Genomic DNA, 16421 nt, shown 5'->3' with positions numbered 1-16421 from the left:
GTATTGGACGTGTAGTTTTTATTTATGCACTGGGTTGCTGCTGTTGTTATTTGGAGTGCTGTAAATTTGTGGAATCAATTTGTAGTATTGTGGGAGGAATAAGGGGACGATTATAGAAGTGAGTTTTCAGTGCAGGAAATTTGTGGTAAGTCCTACCCTTAGGGGAAGTGCTGCCGGATTTTCCGTTGGAAGGTTCGGTGGTATTTCCCTGGGATCAGGGTTTGTCTAGGGTTCCGGGGAGGAATTCTGGACGGATCCTGACACCCGTTACGATCCATTTATTAAACGTGTCAGTTTCAACCCGACACGATTATATACCTATTACAACCCATTTAAATTTAATTTTAAATTAATATTTTATCACTAATATAATATTTAATAACTAAAAAATATTATAAATTAAAAATTTTATAAAAATAATTTTCTATTACTATTTTTTTAAATACAAAAAATACATCTTTAATAAAACAAAAACATAAAAATAAAAAAAAATAAAAAAAAATTTCGGGTTAATAGGTTAATATTCGGGTTAACGGGTTAATAGGTTAGTTTTCGGGTTAATAGGTCAATTTTAGGTTAACGGGTTAATAGGTCAACACGACCCGTTAAAATAATCGTGTTAAACGGGTCGTGTCGTGTTGACCTGTTTATAAACAGATGGGGTTAGTGTTTTAGGTACCTGACACGATTAATAAATGGGTCGTGTTCGGGTTAGGCATTTTTGACACGATTATTAAACGGGTTGACACGAACATGACCCACCAACACGAATTGCCAGGTGTAAAAAGTACCACAACCCACATCAAAATTATTAACTGAAAAATAATATATATATATATATATATATCCTGCTTAACATTATAGACATTAGGCTAAAGGCGATGTGGTGGGACGCTATTATGTGGTAGGACCATTCAATAATAACGGAAAACTCGAATCACAATTTTCAAATTTCACCATTCTACGCCCTTAATGGTATATAACAAAACTAATAAAACTAATGCATATATAATTATTGGAAACGAATATATATTTTTTATTTTTAGGGAAGAATTAACATGACTATGACAGATGACTTAGGGCAGGGCAACTTATACAAAAAGAAAAAGTCTTTTTTTTTTTTTAAACCAAAACCTGAAAAGTGAAGAAGAAAAAGTATATATAGTTTGCAAAGATTAAATCACCCGTGGAAAACACAAAAAAAGAAAAAAAAAGAAAATGTCTGTCTTGTGTGTTAATACATTTTGTTTATATTTATATATATTTTTATTTTTATTTTTTCCAAATCAAAACAAGGTAATTAAACTCATCTTAATGATAGCTAGGTATTGTTAATTGTCTCTTTTGTCAACTAGCTTACATAGTTTGATTCATTTCTTTTTTAAAGAGTTTTGTTAATTTCTGAGTTTAATGATGATTTCATTTGGTAAATCAAAAAATTGTTGTGTAACTAATTAATCTTGTCTTTGAAACACTATGGACTTAAAATATTCAAACTTAAGAATCGCATGAAAATGATGAGGTGAGAGGAAAAGTTAAGTCTGAGGAGCCATTAATAGACTTTTTCATCCAAAAAAATAGAGAGCCCTTATCAGACACACACAGAGGGCATTTACCGCTGACTCATTGTTATATGTTTTTGTTTAAGAAGTTTATATGGTCATGTTATCAATATTGATCATTCCTTATATACCATTCTTCACTAAGGAAGCTTTAATTTGCAGATTTTTTTTTTCTTTTTATCACTCTGTAAACTCTTTCTCTTATCTTTCTTCTTCACTTAGTTCATGGATTTTTTTCGATCTAAAACTTATCAATTTCTGTTATATATCTTCGCCCTTTACCATTGTGGATTTTTGGGTTATATATAGTAGGCATACATGGCTTCTTCTCTTTCTTCAGCAATCTCTTCTGAAGAAAAGCATGAGATTCAAGAAAAGTTCGATGTGTTTCTGATTTCAGAGGTGAAGACACCCGCAATCAATTTGCTAGCTATCTTTATGCTGCTTTATCTGCAAAGCATGTCTCAACTTTCATGGATGATCATCAACTTGAGAGAGACGATGAAATTTCATCCACAATCCCAAAAAAACAATCGAGGAATCTAAGATTTGAGTAATAATTTTCTCAGAAAACTTTGGTTCATCCACGTGGTGTTTGAATGATCTTATGCATATTCTTGAATGCAAGAAAAGAAATGAGATGGGTACTGTTATGCCAATCTTTTATCATATATATATATATCCTATAAATTCCATCTTAAATTAATAAAAGACGATGAAAGCACCATGAAATGAAAGAATATAATAGTGATAATTAAAATTGGCAAGAATAACACCGCTTTCATATTCTAATTGGTAAGAAGAAGCACAACAAAAATTGAGCACTCTATCTTTTTCTCCATGTGCCTAACTCTTTATTAAAACGACTGTCGTACTTATCTAATAACTGAATTATTTTCAATTTTTTACAGGCCCGTGTTCAAGTTAGTTCAAAGGATTGCTGAAGATATTTTATTGAAATTGCCAAAATATCTCTCAAATGAGCATTGTTATGAGCACGTCATTGGAATTGGAGAAAAAGTTAAAAGAAATTGAATCATTATTATCCATTGACACTACAGATGTTGGCATTGTATGTATTTGGGGCATGGGAGGTATTGGCTTGACCACCCTTGCTAGTGTTGTATATCAAAGATTATCATATTCTCATTTTGAGGGTAGTTGCTTTATTAAGAATGTAAGGGAAGGATACAGGAATGGTCATTTGAGAAAAAGAGGATTGGGATCAATTCTATATTATTATGCCTAGGAAACCCAAACTCAATTTTTTTATGTTACTGCTTTTAGAGAAAATTTGATGGTGAAACCATTTAGTTTGAAGTTGTTGGTGAAGTTATTGCCTCCAAACACTCTGAGGAAGAAAAAAATCCCAAGACTAATTCAAAGAAAATATCACTCAAAAATATATATTCTGTGATTGCTTTGGTATAACAATTTAAACTCATTTGTTTTCTTTCCAAATTAATTTATACAAGTTCATATACTCTGTTTATATATAACATGCATTTTGTTGTAGTTTAATTATGCTAGTCTATAAACCAAGTTTACAAATTAGAAGCCAATTTCTAAAGGAAACTTAGTTTTCTTCTGTTTGGAAAGAAACACGCAGAAAATGAAACGGAAAAAAAACAAAATTATTATTGTTACAAAAAGTAATTTCATGGATATTTCCATGAACACATTAATGAATTTTGTTTATCCACAATTTGGTGCGTTTTAGGCTCAGGCTATGAGGAAACTATGTGAGCTATGCAGCATGCATGACAACCCTTAGCTTTGAATGAATGGGGTGGTATTCTCTCTTTCTCTTGTCTTTTTCCTGATCTTGTTTGAGTGATATCACAGATTCACTGTGCTTATCAATATCATTAGCATCAACAAACACCTAAGAATGACATGTGGGTCAGCTTGCAGATATTTTCTTTCTAATTTTGTTCCTGACATGTGGGTCAGCTTGCAGATATTTTCTTTCTAATTTTGTTCCTTCAACAGGGTTCATCAAGTATCATTCTACATGAGCAGTACTATTATTGAGTTAATACATTAACAGCACTGTAACATGAAGCTAGACATTGGGAGCCTTAGATTTTTTCTTCCTTACGTATGTACAGCATTTCATTTTGAGTGCTTTTGTTAATGATTGTGAATTTCCTCAATACAGATTGTTTTTTTCCTTCCTTTTTGAGTTAAATGGATTTTTATATTTAGTGAGCAAGCTTTATGGGTTAATAGTCAAGATTTTGTTATGTGTCAAATTAGAAGTGTAATATGCTCCATAACACTGGCAGAAGAGGTACAGTGTTTAAGACCATGTATCCCTGAATAAGTTAAGCTGTATTTATTCCAATGTCTTTTTTTTTACTAATAGTACTCGACAAGCATGCATTTTACTGGTACTGTGCTTCAACAAAGCTTTTGATGTAGTTAACTTAAATGGTCCTGTTTTGTTTGCAGAGAAAATTAAATAAAATAAAAGAATATTATATCTATGAATATGATTATGAGTTTTTTATGATGCATTTTATGGCCAAGTACATCTTTATATCTAGTTGAATATTTTTAAGTATTACCTGCATCTAATATTCTATTATTGCATTTGAAAGGCTTTTCTAACTTGTTTATGCAAAAATATTGTGTATAAGAATTTGAAAGGCGTTCTTAATTTTTATGTTTTTTCTTTTATTAGTTTGGCATTGGATAGATACCCTATCTGTTTTACTTTTGTGATGATAGTATGAATATGTTTAACTACAAAGAGCCATTTTAAGTTCACTTGCTGGGAAAGTTAGAAAAATTTAAAAATTATAGATTACCTTTGAATATGATAGGCATTGTTTATGGTGCATTGAATTGGTTCCTACATCTTTATTGCTTTATGCCCAGTTGAACATCTATTAACTTACCTTTTTGAATATAATATGTATTTGATAAGCTTTTTTAATTTGGTTTCTAGAATTGCAAGTAAAACAAAAATTATTCTTGTTCAATACATAATGTGTTTGGCCATGCTGGGTCATTTTTGTGTTTTGAATTGTTTGCCAAAACAAATAAAGTTTCAGTTACTAGGTAACTTGTAGAATAAAGTTCTCATTTCTAAGTAAAGTTTTTGAAAAAATTTCAATTGCTGGGGAAATGTAGTAAGGTCTCATTTGGTATTTTATTATCAGAAAATATCTAAAGTTTTATTGTGAAGTTTGGTTTAAATCCAATTTTTGCTTAATGCTCCTATATTAAATCATGCACTAATATCGTTAGTAGCAAGAAACACCTAAGTATGGGTTGTACAGGCAGCTAGCAGAGCACTGCAACATGTAACCAAACACTTGGGAGTCTTAGAGTGTTCTTTCTGAAATATGGTGGGGGACTCTGTATATATTGACTTATTTTACTTTGACTGGTTTTGCTAATGATTATGAAATTGCTTAATATGGATTTATTTTATTTCCTTTTTTAGGGAAGTGGATTGTAATATATCTAGTTGTATGGGTTCATTGTCAAATTTTGGTTATTTTTTTAAAAGTGCAAGTACTCTACTCCATACAATTGACAATGGTGCTTATTGCTTGTATATATCTAAAGAAGTTTAGTTGCATCTGTTATTCATGTTTATACATAACTTGATCTTTCTACTAGCTTGCTTTGTTTCCTTTTAGTAGTGCTGGGCTCCAACAAAGCTATTGTTGTATTTAATTTATATATACATGAAATGTGAAGTCTTTGACATGTTCTTGATGTTAATTACAATATTGGCATGTCCACTCTAACTTTAAGCAGTGTTTCCTCTGCAATCACTAAAACGTACCAACACTCCCAAAGTATTTTCTCTAAAAAGTTTGTACTGATTTCAACTAATATGTTTGACAGTGAGATTCAAATCTAAAAAATGACACTTGTTATATATGTAGTGAGAAATTGGGTCTATATATGTGGACTAGGAAGATAGTCAATTGGCTTTTAAACGTCCATTGATCTTTCAGATTGTGGGATTCTTAATTTATCCCATGTGTTCCTTCTTTTTTTCTTTCATACGCCAGAAGTATTCAGTTGATGTGCAAATTATGAAACCAGTTAATGTGAAGTTGTTGCTCTGATGTATGCAGAAGAAGAAAATCCTAAGACTAATCAAAAGTTGGTCTACCACATTCTTTGATTGCTTAGGTAAATCAATTTAACTTGTTTTCTATGCAAAGATGCCTATGACAAAACATGCCCTTAATGAAAACAAATTTCTTTTATGCCTACGCAAAGAATGCCTTAGATCTGCAGAAAGGCCTCAATTTCTTCATCATTTTTATGTTAAACATGTTATAAGGATGAGCACAACTAAAGAAAGAATCACGAGTCTCAGCATATTCATTACTTCACTTGCTTTCTTTTTGAACCAATTAAATATATATCATCCAACCTGAGCTTGAACTTGAAGTTATCAAAATTCTGCAAATCATATGTATGATCTGAGTATGAATTCTGAACTTGTAAGAGAAATGGACTAGTGACTACTATTGTATCAATAAGGGCTAGGTAACCATATACATATATATATATATATATGAGTAATGGAGAGAGTGCATGAAATAGAAACAAACATATGTGGCACTGACACACCACATTCATATTAGGATCATACATAAGCATAAAATTATTAATTCGAATGCTCAACTTTTGATAGTTACTTCAATATTCGAGCCCCCAGTAAGCATGTTAATTTGATATCTATTGTCCGACTTGATCCAAGATTATAATTCAATTCCTCATCAAGTCCATTACTAGACCTATTTTTCAGGTACTTAACCATGTATAAAAGCTTAAGAATTTAATTTTAATCGAAGCTAATGTTAATTGTTTCTTGTGAAAGCTAACTTACATGTTGGGTTAAAATTTTTTAAGCTAATGATAATTAATATGGAATCAAAAACTTTTTCCTTTGTGTCTTGAGGAATCCCGAGTTCGAGTGATTCAATTTGGTTGAAAACAGGTGAGATTCTAATGAGCTTATACAATTAGTACTAGTACCCTACAATAGCCATCAACATGATCATGTTAATCTTTAATTGTCTTCTTCTATGAACATTTGGTCTTCTATTCAGACCAGAATCCCTTTAGATCATGCTTTGTAGTCACACAACTAGTCATCTTTAAAATGACTTTTCTAGCAGCTTCTAAATCCATGCTCAAGCTTTTATTCAAATTGTTCTTGATCTTTGACTGTGCAAAGTTTTGGTTGGTCTGAAGGTTATAATGCCTATTCCTCCACCTAAAGTTATTGGGACTGGCCTGATATGGTTGTGGGATTCCATATCAACAATGCTTCTGGTTACGGCCTTGGTGCATAAACGGTTGGCCCCTGGCCTAAATTCGATTTTTGGCCCGTCGGGGAACATATGGTTGGATCTTTTATCCCATGCTTTTAACCTGTTTCATCATTATCCGTGCAACCATAAAGGTCTGCACACTAGTAGATGCAGTCCGTGGAGTCACTGTCGTTCTGGATACGGCCCAAGGGGCTAGCACCATGATAGATATGACTAAAGGTGCTACTGGAATGGATGCAGCCCTAAAGGCTGACATTCCAATAGGTGTTGATAAGACTTGAGTAGCCTGCATCAGAATGGATCTAGCATGGGAAGCTAGTTTCAGTGTAGAAGCGACCTTGGAGGCCAGCACTCTTGTAGATGTTGAAGCGACCTAGGGTTCCTGCAACTGGATGGATGCCGCTTGGGGGCCAGCATCGGAGTTGATATGGCATGATTGGCTAGCATCGGGGTAGAAGCAACCTTGGAGGCCAGCACTCCTATAGGTGTCGATGCAGCCTGAAGTTCCTGCAATTGGATAGATGTAGCCTAGGGGGTCAACATCCGGGTAGATAGGGCCTGATTATCCAGCATCGGGGCAGAGGCAGTCTTGGAGGCCAACACTCATATAGGTGTCGATGCAGCCTGCAGATCCTACAATTGGATGGATGCAGCCTGAGGGGACAGCATCGGGATGGATGCGGCTTGTGGAGGCGTCATCAAGGCAGAGATGGCCTATGGAACCAGCATCGGGATGGATGCAGCCTGATTGGCTAGCATCGAGACAGAGACGGCCTTAGAGGCCTGTATTTGATACTCATTCTGATCATAAATTGGCCACATACCTTTCAGTGCAGCTTGGAGGGCCTGCAACTGTTGATGCAATAATTCAAATGATGCTGCCATCTTTCTGTTGTGCTCTTTTACATTGTTACTCATCTGAAGTAAAATATCTCGAATGACTTTATCATCATTTAAAGTCATCTCAGGTTATTAGTTGATGGGTCCCACCGGGTGTGTAACAGCCTAGACCATCCGCATGCGATATTGTCCTCTTTGGGCCCCGCCCATACTGTTTTAAAAGGCCTCACAAGGAAAGGTATCCACACCCTCGTATAAGGCATGCTTCGTTCCCCTTTCCAACCGATGTGGGATCTCACAGAGCATGCCAAAAAATAATGTTGGAAAAAAATCCAACACTTGATGTCTCTGATTGTAGGAGTGTGCCACCTTCTAGATTGAAGGAAATAGAGAAAATAATGATAATAATAACAATTGCAAAAATAAAATAAAGTTAGATGATTGTATTTAATTGCAGAGAACAAACAATTAAGAATGTTCTAATGCCTTAATGATTAAACTACTTTAATCAACTAAGAAAAAATAAATAAAAACAATGCCAATAATGCAGGCAATCTAAGGACCAGCATAATATTAAATGGTTAAAACTAAATAATAGGTGGCCTAAAGGACAACACTAAATAAAAACTAAATAATAAGTGGCCAGAAGGCCTACTCTATGTTGAAAACTAGAACTAAAAATTAGAGAAATGTTCTAATATAATGAGATGTAGTAGAAGTTGAAGTGTCTCCTCAATGAGCAAATAAGGCTTCAGTATAGTAAGAGAAACCACCTACAAATCTCTTACTTTTTCAATGTGGGATAATTGAAAAACCTATAGTTCTAAAACCCAATTGATTTTCCTTCTCCTAATCCATGTGTGATATTTTTCCTTATGCTTCTTTATTATCTTAGATCGAAAATATTAGTACAAACTGTAATAGCCCAAACTACCCGTATGTGGATATTGTCCGCTTTGCCCAGCTCGCACGGTTTTGTCAAAATGCATCCACAAGGGAAAGGTATCCACACGCTTATAAGCCATGCTTCGTTCCTCTTTCCAACCAATATGGGAGTTCACAATCCACCCCCTTTGGGGCTCACCGTCCTCGCTGGCACACCGATCCAAGTATTGGCTCTAATACAAACTGTAACAGCCCAAACCACCCGCATATGGATATTGTCCGCTTTGGCCCAGCCCGCACGATTTTGTCAAAATGCATCCACAAGGGAAAGGTATCCACACGCTTATAAGCCATGCTTCGTTCTCCTTTCTAACCAATGTGGGACTTCACACAAACTATTATGATCGAATGCAAACTCACTTTTGAAACCACTAATGATGACCATTCTTATGAATTTGATGATGGTTTGAGACTTAATCACAACATCATTAGTCCGGATCACATGTTCATGTGGTCCGTCTCAAAATCATTTTTGAAATATTCAAAAGAAATGATTGGACTAAGTTGGCCCTATACTTTCACCACTGAGGCATCAATTCATTTCCAATGTTCGTTCTTCGATCTTGAAGATTTTGGAGTTGACAATTGGGGAAGTGTACACTGTGAGATAAAGAGGTGTGGGATATGGTTGGTATACAAGGAAGATATAGAGAGATTTGACACAGAAACTAAAAGTAAGAGAAAGAGAAGCTTTGATGAATATTGTGAAGCAAACGGAAGCTATGAAGTTGTTGGCTCTCATGAGGATGATGGTGATGATCAATCAAATCATATGATAAATTCAAACAAATGCAAGTTGATGTGTTGCTCACAAGATGCAGAGCATTTGGATGTTAAGGAACCAAAAAAAGAAAAACAGAACAATATTGCTCCACAACTAAGAGAAACATGGTTATAGTTACTTTTTAAATAATTTAACAAGCCATAAGGTAATATCATGTAACATGTATTGAAAACATGTTAATTTAAAAATGTTGTTCTGTGAATTTTTCCTAATATATATTAAAAACATGTTTATTCAAAAAAGTTTTTCCTATGAATTTTTCCACATAAATATTGATTAATTTTGCTGATCCTCAACTTGGCTTGAATTTTACTTTCAGGTTATGAAGAATTCATGTGTGAGCTATCCATGCAAATATGACTAACACCTTATTATCTTGAAATAAAAGGTAGGATAGCTTGGAAAAGTACTTTCTCCGTAAATATTTTATGTTCAAGGCATAGGCATAATTGGAATTTCTTGTTGGTGTGCACGTATCAATATATATCAACAAGCAATATGCAACTAAACACTTGGAAGCCTTAGGTTTTTGCTTAATATGGATTGTATTTTATTTTCATTTTTAGATAAGCGGACTGTAATATATCTACTAAGCAAGTTTTATGGGTTCATTGTCATATTTTGGTTATTTTTTAAATTAGAAGTGCAAGTGCTCTGCTTCATAGAACTGATAGTGGTGCATTGCTCGCTATTGCTGAAGAAGTTGAGCTGCATCTATCATTTGTGGTGATATATATTCATATTCACTACTACTTTGCGTTGTTTCCCTTTAGTAGTGCTGCACTTGAACAAAATAATGTTGTAGTTAATTTATACGGTTCTGGCTTTTGTCTATAAAATACATGAACTGGGCAGTCTTGACATGTTCTTGATGTTAATTCTGTTCATCCACAATTTGGCATGTCTTTTTTACTTTCAGCCAATGAAGAATCCGTGTGTCAGCTATGCAAACAATGTAATGCTTAGCTTCAAATGAATGGTGTGGCACCTTTGGAAAAGCTCTTTTCCTCTTGTCTTTTTTTTTATCATGGCATGGGAATTCTTTGTTTTAGTGATATAATTATAAATGTATTTTCTATTTAACCAATGTGAACCTTTTTTCACATATATTTGCATAATAAATTAAATAAAATAGACATTAGGTTACCTATGAAATATGATTCTGAGTTGTTTATGAAGAATTTTAAGGGTAAATACTCCTTTGCATCCAGTTGAACATTCTTAACTTTCTGAGCAATTATTATGTGTATTTGCAAGTCTCTCTAATTTATTACTAATTGTACTCGAAAAGCAGCACTTAGAATTTTTTTACTACAATCTTATCTGTGATGCATGTTTATATGAAACCTGACCTGATTTTGTTACAAGGTTTGCTTTTTTTCATTTTAGTAGTGGGGGGCCCCAACAAAGCTTTTTCGGTACTGAAATTATATGGTACTATCATTGTCTGCAAAATACATGAACTGCAAAATATTGGCTTTCCTATTTAAGCTGTGGATCTGTCTGTAGTCAATATAGAAATAAAGCCTATATAAATTTTAAATCCTATATGAGAGCAAGATAAAACATATAAAGCCTATATAAATTTTAAATCCTATATGAGAGCAAGATTCAAATATAGAAAAATGACACTTTATTCCATGCTTTCCTTCCTGTTTCTTCCTTGTTCTACAAGGATCCACTTCCTATGGAAAAAAATGCCCAAGATAAAACAGGCCCTTAATTAAAACTAACTTCATTAGTGCAAGAACTAGAGAAAGGCCTCAAATTCTTCATAAACATGTTGTAAGGATGAGCGCAACTGAAGTAACAACCACAAGTCTCAGAATATTCATTACTTAACTTTCTTTTTGTAATTAAACAAATATTATCCAACCTGATCTTGAACTTAATTTCATCAAAATTCTACAAACTCATATCTATGATCTCTGTCTAAATTCAAACCTAACCTGAACTTGTAATAGAAATGGACTTATGATGGCAATTGTGTCTATGTGTGAGTAATGTAGAAAGGTGCATGAGAAATAGAATGAAACATACGTGTCACGGATAGACCATACTACATATATGTCTCATTCATCATCAGGCTCATACTAACATAAAATTATTAATTCCAATGCTCAACTTTTGGTAATTACTTCATTATTAGAGCCACCAATAAGTAACTTAATTTGATTTTAACTGTTATATTTTATAATGTTTGCAACATTTTTTGTTTTGAATGATTTTGAATTAGTGGGCTTTAATTGGGCCATTAATGCTTACTTTATTGATTTCCGTTTTTGGGTTTTGGAAAAGGAAAATACAGAGGAAAAATATAGTGAGATTTTTATTGATTTTGGGTTTTGGAATAACTCTCTCTCTCCCTCATGAGTGTTACTAGAAAAACTAAGAAAATCAAAGGTATTTTGCATGTTTTATTATTGTTAGTGTGGTAAAGATCAAGTACACTGAAAGTCTGAGGAAAGCTTCGGTGGTGCTGTGTCTAGAAGCTTTGCAATCTGTTATAACCTAGGAGACCGCCGTCGAAAAGTACCCGCACCAGTAGGATGGAAATAGTTTTAAGGACACTGTGGTACCACACAGGTCTCGGACCATTTTTCAACCAGTAGATTAAAAGCTAAGGACATTTAGGTTCGCAATTTTATTTTATTAAACTTTGCAAATTTTTATTTACATATGTAGATCCACATGTATATACATATATATTATATTCCCATAATATGTTTCATACAATCTTAAGACTATTTTCTGATAATATATGTTGATATATATGTGGGTTTGCTGATTCAATGTGTTGTGGAAAAAAATATATATATATATTTATATGTATATTTTTATTTTTGGCTTCAAACGGGGTACAAGTTTGTGGAATTAAATTTTTTGTATAAATCAATTTATGTTGCCCATGGTTTTATGGTGATTTGTAACACTCCGTCCCAAAGTACAACGGAAGTTTTCCAACTTTGACCGTTGACTGTTGACTTTGACCATTGATCGTTGACCAAGGGGGTAAAAGTTGACTTTTTGTTTCGGTTGGAATTCTAGGTTGACTGAGGTACCGTTACGAAGTACACGTTGGCACGAGTTTGTAGACTAGTAGCACGTTAAAAACGAAGCTACGGTTCGAAAATTATGAGCAAAACAAGTTGAGGTCCAAACTGTCCAAGAGGTGCCGAAGTTGACTTTCTATTCATGCAAAGTTGAGCTTTGACTCATACATGGTTGTGAAGTACTCGTCGATATGAGTCCGTAGACTAGCGGCACGTCCGATTTGGACATGTCGTTTGAAAGTTATGGACCTGTAGAGTTTTTTAATACTGTATTATTTTAATATTATTTTTAAACGTGTAACGATGTGCCACGTGTGACTTAATAAATGTGACCATGTGTCACCATATTGAGATGCCACATGTCAACCGTGTTTAATATCATATTATTTTATTGTTATTTGTTATAATAATATTATTTTTAATGTTATTTAATTAAATTATTTTATTTTCTTTTATTTCTTTTTCTTTTTTTTTCTTTTCCCCCACGTGGGAAAAAAGGCCAGGGGCCCGTTCTCCTTCTTCTTCTTCTTCTTCCTTCTTCTTCTTTTCTTCTTCCTTTCCCTTCCTTTCTCCCTCTCGGGTCTTGCCGTATTTTTTAATTCCGGCCACCACCTTGCTACACGCGCCGGCCAGTGATGAGCGGAGGGAGTAGGCGAGCTCTGCCGTAAAATTTCACGGTCACCGGCTGCCGGAAGCGCCCAGATCGGGCCTGAGAAGCCGTCGGTCGAAAATTTTCTCTCTCCTCTTTTCTTGTGTTTTTCGGCCAGCCCAGTCCAAATTGCCACCCCTCTCCCCCTATTTTGGGTCCTCTAAGTTCAAATATGGCCTCCAATTTCCAAAATTCGAAGCGGTTTGCGAGATACGAGGAGATCAAAATCGGCCAAAGCTTTTTGGCCAAATTCCGGCCACCACTGGCGGAATTGGGGTCAATGGAGACTGGTAATGCGATCCTCGTTCCACAAGCTTCGATTCGGTATATTATTTGACAATTTTGGTTAACGTTTGTGTTTAACCCCCCGGGTACCGAGTATTATTTATCCGAATAAAATATTAATTTATTTGACTGTGTTTGAATTATGTTCTAGGAGCACGGGTGAGTCATGGAATTGATCCCGTGGTGGATCTTGGATTAATTGCGTGCTCCAGGTGAGTGACCCACCTTTAAAAATATTTTTGGGGTAATTAATTATATTTACGTGGTGTTAAATTGATATCTGGAATTTGTGCTCATGTGGTGGAATTTAAATATAATCGGGAAAATATTATTTTATATATATATTTATCCATTGATGCTAAACGGAATTTTGGGTCATTAAGAAATTCTCGATTATTATTTTATTGTGATTAAATGGTATTTATTACACATGAACAAGTATTTTCAGTAATTAATTGTGTCTGGATTTTATATTATTTTTGGGCATAATTGGTTTGAATATTTTAAGAAAATTATTTGTTTAAATTGGTGGTTTAATTTTCATAATTATGCCCGTGGTATATTATTTGTTGAACCGCGTGTTGCGAGAAAAATTATTTTTATTCGTTATCGATGTTTTCGTACTGAGTTTGTCAAAGGAAAATATGTGGGATGGTAAATGTGAAAATTGGTATATTTCCCACGGTAGTTTTGGAAAAAACGGTACGGTTATAATTAATTTAATAATTGTTTTAGACGCATTCATACAGTATTGGTGTTCTGGTTGTATATGTGGTTAGCGCGCAAGTATTATGTCTCCCGTGAGTTGCCATTGGACCGAGGGCAGGCAAGTCTTATATATTGCTCATCAGCCGCCCCCCTCCTTGGCCGGGATGACGGTTTCAGCAGCGGTACTGTCGGGACACCGAAGTGCCGTTTGCAAGTTTCTCTCTTTAATCTCCCCGCTAGTCGGTGCTTGGGACGCTGGGTATCGGAGGGCATCACTAGTATATGGTGTGGTGAGTCAAGTACAAATTTTTCAGATAGAAATTTCAAACCCCAAAAAGTACAAAAATTATTTATTATAATTTATTACATTTTATTTATATTTGGGGTATTTATTTATTTGTTGTTTATTAAATTATTTGATCCCTTGGTTTTCGGAAAATACGAGTATCGGGTTTTGTGAAAATGTTTTAAAAGGGGAACATTTCCAACGGAGTGAATAGTGAAGGTTTTGAGAGAAATTATCATTTCAATTGTTATTATTATTTATTTATTTAATCGTTGATATTAATTAAATTCCTTTCATTGTTATATTATTAATATTAAAGGTGTTCAGTAGATAGGGTCACTCACTGAGATGATTAGCATCTCACGTTTTTAAATTCCGTTCCCCTAGGTCCAGGTTGGGAGACGTTGATTGTCCGGGGCGAGCCCAACGTCTCAGTTCATTGCCGAAAGTCCAAGAAGTATTTCTTCCCTTTTCCTCTCCATCTTGTATTACTTCTTATCTGTCATTTTATTAATTCCACATTTATTTGTATAATGCTCTGTATACTGTATTGGACATTTTGGTTGTTATTTATTCATTGAGTTACTGTTATTCTTTGAAGTGCTGTAAATTTGTGGAATCAATTTGTAGTAACGTGGGAGGAATAAGGGGATGTTTTAGAAGTGTGTTTTCAGTGCAGGAAATTTGTGGTAAGTCCTACCCTTAGGCGAGGTGCTGCCGAATTTTCCGTTGGAATGTTCGGTGGTATTTCCCTGGGATCAGGGCTTGTCTAGGGTTCCGGGGAGGAATCTTGGATGGGTCCTGACAGATTGATCTACAATTTTGTATCGGGTTTGAAAGGAATTTAGTGTCATACTGAATTTGGAAAAAAAAAATTGTTTTTCTCGTGGGTTTTAGGATTCTTGGGCAATTCTTTATTTTTTGTTTAAAAACAAAATTTTTCCAAAAATTGAATTACCCATGAATTTCTAAATTTTTTGGTATTTTTTGGGAAATTTTCAACCGCTGGAACAATAAAAATGGGAGAAAAATTGAAATCGAGTTGAAAAAATCTGTTTACCAGTGAAACATGTCGAGAAAACCCGGTTGGAGGTTGAAGACGGGTCGAAAATCGGGTTAACGAGTTGCAAAAATGGGTATGGGTAAGTTTCTGGGTTGGTGGGCCTGAATTTTAAATTTTGATGGACCTGGCCCATAAGCCCAGTCCGTGGTTAGAATATATTACTGTTCAGCCCAAGACCCAGGCCCAATACTGTTTTGGCCTGATAGAAACTATGCCTGAATGAAAATGGGCTTGCCATGTGTTGTAATAAGAGAGCACCATGTGGCGAGACGAGGAGATGACAAATGGCACACAGTGGCAAGGCGACGTGGAAAACCATGGCGATGCCACTTGTCGCATAGTCACGAGGCCACATGTCATCCAGATGTTGTACCACGTGTCGAGCAAACAAAGGAGACACATGTTGACCTGTTACATGTGACACGTGTTGACCTCTAACGATGCCACGTGTTGTGTGATAGAGGCGCCACATGTCGACCTGTTGCAGGTGACATATGGCATCCTCTGATGGTGACACATGTCAGAAGGCAAAGCACCACGTTAGCATGGAATGACAAGTGGCGCTGCTATGTCAGCGGTGGTGATGATGTGGCACTTATGCCATGTCAACTCCTAATGACATGGTGGAATGCCACATTAGCCTTGTTTGCCATGTGGCGTTGCATGTCAGCGTAATGATGACATGGCGGTAGGGCACATCAGCCTTGTTTGCCATGTGGCTTGCATGTTAGGGTAATGATGATGTGGCAGTAGGGCCACATCAGCATTATGGCAGTGAACAGTAATTTTGGGTGTATACGGAAATTTTATGATGTATACGGAAACCCTAAAAATCACATTTTTATGTGTTTTTCTTTTGGAAATTGATTATAATTAGTTTGTTAAAGATAGAATATAACAACTAATTGAATTTCTATTTTTGTGATTTTTTTAG

The 16421-nt window shown here is 34.9% G+C and overlaps 1 protein-coding gene across 1 annotated transcript in view; it reads left to right on the top strand.

Annotated features, from left to right (window-relative positions):
- Nucleotides 1-7155, top strand: part of LOC125419058 (disease resistance protein RPV1-like) — a 41331-nt gene extending 34176 nt beyond the window's left edge. Inside the window, exons 7-8 of the mRNA XM_060817962.1 lie at nt 6795-6887; nt 7006-7155. Of these exons, the coding sequence (XP_060673945.1) occupies nt 6795-6887; nt 7006-7155 (243 nt within the window). The remainder of the gene's footprint in view (nt 1-6794; nt 6888-7005) is intronic.
- The last annotated feature ends 9266 nt before the right edge of the window (nt 7156-16421 follow it).

This window comes from Ziziphus jujuba, chromosome 6 (genome assembly GCF_031755915.1).
Source record: "Ziziphus jujuba cultivar Dongzao chromosome 6, ASM3175591v1".
Classification (NCBI taxonomy): Eukaryota; Viridiplantae; Streptophyta; class Magnoliopsida; order Rosales; family Rhamnaceae; genus Ziziphus; species Ziziphus jujuba.
Note: the sequence above shows the minus strand (reverse complement) of the source record. Positions and strands in the feature narration are given on the sequence as shown.